Consider the following 7,842-nt stretch of genomic DNA (forward strand, 5'->3'; position numbering starts at 1 on the left):
AGAAGCCGGGCCTGGTGGTACATGCATGCATCTGTTCTCATCTAGATGGTAGGCATAGGTAGGAGCATCATAGTCTGAGACCACACCCGGACAAAAACTCAGGACCCTGCTGGAAAAAATAAAGCAACAAAAATGTTGTGGTATGGGGGCTGGGAAGATGGCTCAGTGGTAGAGCGCTTGCCTTGCATGCATGAGGCCCTGGGTTCGATTCCTCAGCACCACATAAGCAAAAAGAAAAAAGCCAGAAGTGGTGCTGTGGCTCAAGTGGTAGAGCGCTAGCCTTGAGCTGAAGAGCTGAGGGACAGCGCCCAGGCCCAGAGTTCAGGCCCCACGACCGGACCCAAAAAAAAAAAAAATGTTGTGGTATGGCCCAAGTAGTAGAGTACCTGCCTAGCATAGCAAGTACTTAACCCTGAGTTCAGATCCCAGTAGTGCCATCCAAATGATAAATAATACAAATATATACAGATAAAAACAGACAGGAGGCCTGGCGAGGCGTGGGGCACACTGTGGTCTCCGCACTCAGTGGTAGAGGCAGGAGGCTCTTGGCCACAGCGAGTACAAGGCCAGCCTGGTGACATGGCCAAGAAACAGGAGCTGGGGATGCGGCGCAGCAATGGGCCGGAGCTCAGCAAGGCTCAGGTACGGCAGGGCCGGGGCCAGCCGGGGTGAAACCACGCACACCAGCGCCCGAGCGCTGAACCCTGAAGCCAGGCTGGAAAACAAGCTGGCTGTCCTTCCTACAGTTAAATATGGAATTACACCCAAAGCAGCCAACCCAGGTACCTACCCAGGAGAAATACATACATCCTCATGAAAGTTTCTATCAGCCGTGCACCAGTGGCCCACGCCTGTCATCCTAGCCACTCAGGAGGCTGAGATCTGAGGATCACCGTTCAAAGCCAGCACAGGCAATAAAGTCTGTGAGACTCTTATCTCCAATTAACCACCAGAAAACCAGAAGTGGCACTGTGGCTCAAGTGGTAGAGCGCTCGCGTTGAGCTGAAGAGCTCAAACAGTGCCCAGGCCCAGAGTTCAAGCCCCATGACTGACAGAAAAAAAGAAAAACAACTTTATATCATTATTCATAATAACCCAAGGGCAGAAACAACTCCAAAGCCCATCAATTAATAAGCAAAAGCTGGTATACCGCTGCGTGGGAAGGGGTGCTCATACCCTATGCCAAGACCAGCCTGGAAGGGAAGGCAGGCAGGCAGACACAGAGCCACATGACTCTCCTCTATGCAATGTCCAACCAGGCCAATCCATAAGGACTGAACTCGGCGTGGCCAGGGGCTTGGTGGGAACAGTGCTCTGGAGTTGACTGCGTGTGTGCTGTCATTGGGTGGACTGTGGTTTCACCCCGTCAAGCTGTCTCTAGCCAGCAACCAATAAGTGCCACAAGGGTGGTGCGCCCTGGGCACGCGCGCACACTGCAGAGGGCCCCGAGCCCTCCCACCACACACACTCACTCTGGAGCACAGACATGGCTTGTACCACTTCTTTTTTAATGCCAGTCCTGGGGCTTGATCTCAGGGCCTGGGTGCTGCCCCTGAGCTTCTTTTGCTCAAAGAGAGCACTCTACCACTTTGAGCCACAGCACCACTTCTGGGATAGTTGATGAGAGATTAGAGTCTCACAGACTTTCCTTCCCCAGCTGGCTTCGAACCTCAATCCTCAGATCTCAGCCTCTGGGAGCTAGGATTACAGGTGTGAGCCACCAGAGCCCGGCTTTGTACCACTTTTCTTCAGATGTTTTTTGGGATATTTTACTTTTGACAGTAACCACAGACCCCAAGCTCTCCCCGAAGCGTTCCAGCCAGCCTCCACCCCTGCCAGCTAAGCCCCACCCCTGCGGACCCACACTGCCTGCGGGTCCATGGAGGCGCCCAGCAAGCCCTCAGACCGGACGGCGGCCGCGGAGCTCAGAGTCCCACTGGCGGAGGGGATCGCCTGCGTGGCCCTGGCAGGCCTGGGCCCCCAGGGAGGTGGGGGGCCCCTTCCGGCACCTTCTCCAGACCAGAGCAGGTCTCCCCATGGGTGCCCCACCCACTCACAAGCTGGCACCTACTGCCCCCGCCACTCTGCATGGACAGGCCCCACCCTGCAGCCTGTGCTGCCATGCGGCTCTGTCCTGACAGCAGCCCATCCCTTGCCCTACAGGAGCCCACTGCCACTGTTGGGGGACTTGAGCTGCCCTGGCTCCCCCAGACATCCCCACCTCCATCCACCCACACCACCAGCTCCATCACCCCCACCTCCATCCACCCACACCACCAGCTCCCTCTGCAGGGTGGCCCAGTCCACAGCCACAGTGGGGAACCTCTCACAGGATGGTCACAGCCCTGAAGCAAGGGAGGCCCCCATGAGGCACCTAGGGCTGTCTGGCCCTGGGCCCCACCACAGGACCAAGGTGGATGGACAGGAGGGCTGAGTCCCAGCCAGATGGACTCCCCAGAAGTCAGGGGAGGAGCAGCACCCTTCAGAGGAGTGGGAATTTCCAGGACAGGGCCAGGAAGGACGCTGGGGGGGGGGGGGGAGGCTGAGCAGCTGTGAAGGGTGAAGGTCAGTGGGGTGAGTCAGGAAAGGCCGCATCTCTGCCGGAGAGGGGGTGGGGGCAGGCAGGCCCGGGACAGAGGCTGAGCCTTGCCCGGGTTCACCAGGGGCAGAGACAGCGGGTGCTGAGCTGGGGCAGGGAGGCCCAGCCTGCCTCTCAAGCCCCGCTGCCCACCGCCTGGGCTCCTCGCACAGCTCACGCTCCACCTGGAAATGGAGCACAGAGCTCTGGCCCACTGGGGTGGGTGTGGAGGCCGAGCAGCATGCACAGGGCACCGTTGGTCTCTGCTGGGGGAGTCTTGGCCTCTCCTTGTCCCTTGCCTGAGGCCAGAGCCAAGGAGGCCCAGGCGCCCTCCTGCCCCTCAGCCCTGCTGGAGGAGCCCCAGCACCTGCTCTGTCCTGCCTGGCAACTCGACCTCTCTCGGGCGGCGCAAGACACACGCACATGGGCAGCTGCCCCATCACATGACAATTCTGCTCCAGAAAGACACCCCTGCACCGGTGGCAGAGGCGAGCCCAAGTCCTCCAGCGCCCAATGCCAAGCTCAGAGACAGACGTGGACCAAGCCAGTCTGTGTGCGGGGCAGTGGGGGAGGGGGGGCAGAGGCCCGGCTGGGGGGGAAGCTCACGATGGGGTCTGGGGATGGGTCAGGCCACCCTGCTAGGAGGAAGCCCCCCCACCCCACCCCCGTCAGGAAAGAGGGGCCGCCCCTCATGCAGCACAACATCAGGCTCTGGGATGGCCCTGAGGCTGCACAGCACAGCCGAGCCACGCGAGCGGGCGGGCGGCCAGCCCAGGCGGACAGGCGGGAAGCGCCATTCTCACACGCCCCAGGTCAAGCAGGAGTAGCCATGTGACAGAGTCGCTGTCCTGGGGTCTGCAGGAGGGCCGTGCCCCCAGTCGGTGCCGCTGTCCTGCTGGCAGCACCCAGGCAGGCCCTGCAGGAGAACCCGCCGCGCAGGGAGCCAGGCTCGCGGGGCTGCCAAGGCCGCCGGGGGATACAGCGGTCAAGCTTGCAGTCCACCGCCCCGGGAGTGCGGGTAAACGGCTCAGGGAACGCGGCACGGGCAGAGGCGCACCGCAGGGCGGGCGCACCGCTGGCTGCCCACAGCGCCTGGAGCCCCCACCTAAGCCCGGCCCAGAGGCCCGCGGGGTCCACACTGCCCAGCGCCAGGCCCAGGCCCGGCGGCGGGGCTTTCCAGGGGTGGGGGAGCCGGGCACGTTGGGAGGGCCAGGGCAGGGTGTGGGGCCGGCCATCCTGGCCCCTCTGCTCCCCGGGGACAAGGGCAGGGCGCAATGGGGTCCCTGCCAAGGGAGGGTGCGCCAGGCCCGGGACAAACTGGGGAGGTGAGGGAAGGCAGCAGCTATGCACCGCCGCCTGCAAGGGGCGAAGGAGCCGGCCGGGCCCATGGCAGGCACCCCCGGAGGGGCGGGGGCCAGGCTGACCAGAGAGGGAGAGCCGGACTGACTGGCGGGGAGAGGGGGTCGGGCTGACCAGAGGGGGGGGTCGGGCTAACCGGCAGGGAGGGGGGGGTCGGGCTAACCGGCGGGGAGGGGGTCGGGCTGACCGGCAGGGAGGGGGGGCTGGGCTGACTGGCGGGGAGGGGGTCGGGCTGACCGGCAGGGAGGGGGGGGTCGGGCTGACCGGCAGGGAGGGGGGGCTGGGCTGACTGGCGGGGAGGGGGTCGGGCTGACCAGCAGGGAGGGGGTCGGGCTGACCGGCAGGGAGGGGGTCGGGCTGACCAGCAGGGAGGGGGTCGGGCTGACCAGCAGGGAGGGGGTCGGGCTGACCGGCAGGGAGGGGGTCGGGCTGACCAGCAGGGAGGGGGTCGGGCTGACCAGCAGGGAGGGGGTCGGGCTGACGGGCAGGGAGGGGATCGGGCTGACCGGCAGGGAGGAGGGGCTGGGCTGACCAGAGGGGGGGGTTGGGCTGACAGGAGGGGGGGCCAGGCTGACCGGCTGGAGGGGTCGGGCTGACCGGCTGGGGGGGCCGGGCTGACCCGCGGAGGGGTGCGGGGACGGCTGACCGGCTGGTGGGCCGGGCTGACCCGCGGAGGGGTGCGGGGACGGCTGACCACCGGAGGCCGGGCTGACCCGCGGAGGGGCGGGCGCAGACGCGGGGGCCGCCGGGCCGCCCGCGCGCCATGTCCTATTACGGTCATGGAGCGAGGGGTCTTGGAGCGCCGGCCGGGCGGCGGGGCGGGGCGGGCGGGCGGGCGGCGGGCTGGGTGCGGGCCGGCCCGGACGCGGCGGCGGCGGCGCCTACCTTTGTACTTCTCCCGCACCTCCTCGTAGGCCTGGATGAAGTCCTGCTCGTCGGGCGGCGGTCCGGGTGCCGGCCAAGCGGCCATGCCGGCGGGAGGGCGCGGGGCGCGGGGCGCGGGGCGCGGGGCGGAGACGGGGAAGGGGGCGCGGGGCTCGGGCCGCTCTGCCCTCGCTGCCGCCGCGCGCCCCACTTAAAGAGGCGGCCCCCGCCCCGCCCCGCCTCGACCCGCCCGCACCCAGGATGCCCCAGGGCAGGTGGGCGGGGCCGCCGGAGCCTGGCCAGCCCCGGCCTCTCCGGCCGCCTCCGACCCGCCCCTGCCCCACCTCCTCGCCTCCGACCCCGCCCCAAGCCCCGCCCCTGCCCCACCTCCTCGCCTCCGACTCCGCCCCAAGCCCCGCCCCTGCCCCACCTCCTCGCCTCCGACCCCGCCCCAAGCCCCGCCCCTGCCCCACCTCCTCGCCTCCGACCCCGCCCCAAGCCCCGCCCCTGCCCCACCTCCTCGCCTCCGACCCCGCCCCAAGCCCCGCCCCTGCCCCACCTCCTCGCCTCCGACCCCGCCCCTGTCCCACCTCCTCGCCTCCGACCCCGCCCCAAGCCCCGCCCCTGTCCCACCTCCTCGCCTCCGACCCCGCCCCAAGCCCCGCCCCTGCCCCACCTCCCCTCCTTCGGCCCCGCCCCTCGGGCCCCGCCCCCTCCGGCCACTTCCGCCCTCCACCTCACCTGGCCCCCCCTCCTCGGCGCCTGGCTCCCCGGTCCCAGCCCCCCGCTGGCTGCCAGCCTCCCCCCCCTCCCCCTCTGGCTGCCGGCGCAGTTCCTGGAATCCTCCCGCTGCAGGATTGAACGGGAGCTGCTGTCTCTACTATACACAGAGCCCTCAAAGGGCAGCCACAACAAGCTACCTGCATCTAAGAGACCGAGAGAAGTTCGAGGATAAATTTACACAGCGGAAGTGGCCAGGGCTCAAGCGGCGCAGCTGGAGCTGAGGGGCAGCGTCCAGCCCAGAGTTCAAGACCCACCACCGGCCAAAAGCAAAAGGACACTCGTGTGAGTTTAAAAACCACTTCTAGCTGGTGGCTCACCCTGGCACCCCAGAGAACGGCTGGGAGTGAGGCCTAGCGCACAGAAAGCCCTGCTTCATAGGTTCAGCACACACACGCAGAACACGCCGCAAGGGACGCTGCGGCTCTGGTGGCACTAGCCTCGAGTGCCAGCAGCCCAGGGACGTGCCCAGGCCCAGAGTTCAAGCCCCAGGACTGGCGACAAAAAACGCAGCAGCAGAAGCTGAGATCTGGGGATCACAGTTCAAAGCCAGCCTGGGTGGGAAGTCCATGTACTCTTTATTTCCAATTAACCAGCAAAAAGCCAGAAGGGAAACTGTGGCTCAAGTGGTAGAACACTATATGCACAAGAACAGCACCTAGGCCCTGAGTTCAAGCCCCAGTATCTGAGTGTGCGTGCACACACACACACACACACACACACACACACACAAGTAAAAACACTCCTTTCTACCCATCACACTGACAAAGACCTTTGCCAATTGCTGACAGACACCCTCCTTTCTGGATCCCCCTCCCCCACGGCTTCTGCTAAGCTTAAGTGCTACATTCCCTTAAGGGAAGTTCCACTTAGAGGCCTCAGACCTAAGAAAATCATCAGAAGGGAAAGACCCTGCTGGGGCTGCTGGCCCGTGTCTGAGAGAGGTGAGCACTGCAGACCGTGCGGCTGGCAGAGGGGCTGTGGAGACTGCCCCGCCCTCTGTAAAAGTCCATGTTCTATTCAATCAATGCGAGATGAAAGCACCCAGAAGGTGGCCGTGTGCCCGCCAGGCCCCGGCTGTGGGCAGAGGGCGCGAAGGCGACGACTCCTAAGCTGACCCTCTCATCAAGCAGCTCCTCCGCGCTGCATCACCTCCTCGGCTGGCACTGGCCTCCGTCCACCCACGGCCTCCAATGAGCCTCACCCTTCCTTTCAGAGGGCGGACTCATTCACCGAGTGACCTCGGTGCTCTGACAGCCTCCAGCTCTTGGTGACCTGCGTCCCACAGGAGCAGGCCGCCCTCCAGCGGGTCACCCTCCAACTGCCCACGGCCTCCATTAATGATACCTTCGGCTGGAAGGCAGGTCCTGGAAGGCATGAAGGGGTTAGGGGGAGGCTGAGGCTCTGGCTGGCCAGGCAGCCCTCCTCCCTCACCTCCTCCAGTGTCCTCTTCCTACACCCTGGTGAGTGACAGCCACCTAGGAGCAGCCCAGGGCCTGCTGGGAGTCTAATCCTAGGAAATGATCGCAATAGGGCTGGGAAGGAGGCCTGGTGGTAGAGCGCTTGCCTAGCACGCTTGAGGGCCTGGGTTCCATTCCTCAGTATCACATAAGCAGAAAAGGTCAGAAGTGGCTCAAATGGTAGAGCGCTAGGCTTGAGCAAAAGACGCCCAGGGACAGCGCCCAGGCTCTGAGTTCAAGACCAGGACAGGGGGAAAAGAAAACGAGAAAAGAACAGAAAAAGGAAGCGATCACAAAAACACCGGACCCTCGCAGGCGCGCGGCCAGGGCCGCCCGCGCAGGGTCGCCCGCGCCCCGCGCCCCGCCCCGCCCCGCCCTACCTGCGATGCGGATGACCGCCCGCTCCGCGGGGTCCAGGACGCTGCCGTTCGCCCCGGCGCCGCCGCCGCTCCGCCGGCTCCGCTGCGTCTTGCCCAGGTTCCAGGGCAGCGTGTCCCCGGGGCTGGGCGAACCGCTGCTGCCGTTGGAGCCGCTCTCCGCCGGCCTCGCCTCCGAGTCCTCCGCCGACATGGCCTCCTGCGGGGCAGCGGGGCTCTCAGCGCAGCCGCGAGCGGACCGGGACCCGCAGCACCCCCCCTGCCCCGCACGCGCCCCCGCCCCCCCCCGTCCCCGGCCTGCAGACCCCGAACGCCCCGCCCCGGCCCGGTCCCCAGCCTGGGCCGCAGCCCCGCATACCCCCCCCTGCCCCGTCCCGCACGCGATCACAGCCGCTCCCTCCAGCCTCCTGCACCGGGCCACGCA

General features: G+C 66.0%; 1 protein-coding gene across 4 annotated transcripts in view; it reads right to left on the reverse strand.

The window, feature by feature from the left end:
- LOC138806071 (plectin) overlaps positions 1-7,617 on the reverse strand; it is a 58,550-nt gene extending 50,933 nt beyond the window's left edge. For 3 of the 4 annotated variants that reach the window (XM_069991603.1, XM_069991592.1, XM_069991591.1), the window contains exon 1: positions 7,422-7,617. In XM_069991603.1, the coding sequence (XP_069847704.1) occupies positions 7,422-7,611 (190 nt within the window). In that variant the 5' untranslated portion in view covers positions 7,612-7,617. Of the gene's footprint in view, positions 1-4,822; positions 4,985-7,421 lie in introns of those variants that run through there. The other variant, XM_069991600.1, reaches the window with a different exon arrangement.
- Positions 7,618-7,842: the final 225 nt, after the last annotated feature.

Source organism: Dipodomys merriami, unplaced genomic scaffold (genome assembly GCF_024711535.1).
Source record: "Dipodomys merriami isolate MVZ:Mamm:240054 unplaced genomic scaffold, mDipMer1.0.p SCAF_4, whole genome shotgun sequence".
Lineage (NCBI taxonomy): Eukaryota > Metazoa > Chordata > Mammalia > Rodentia > Heteromyidae > Dipodomys > Dipodomys merriami.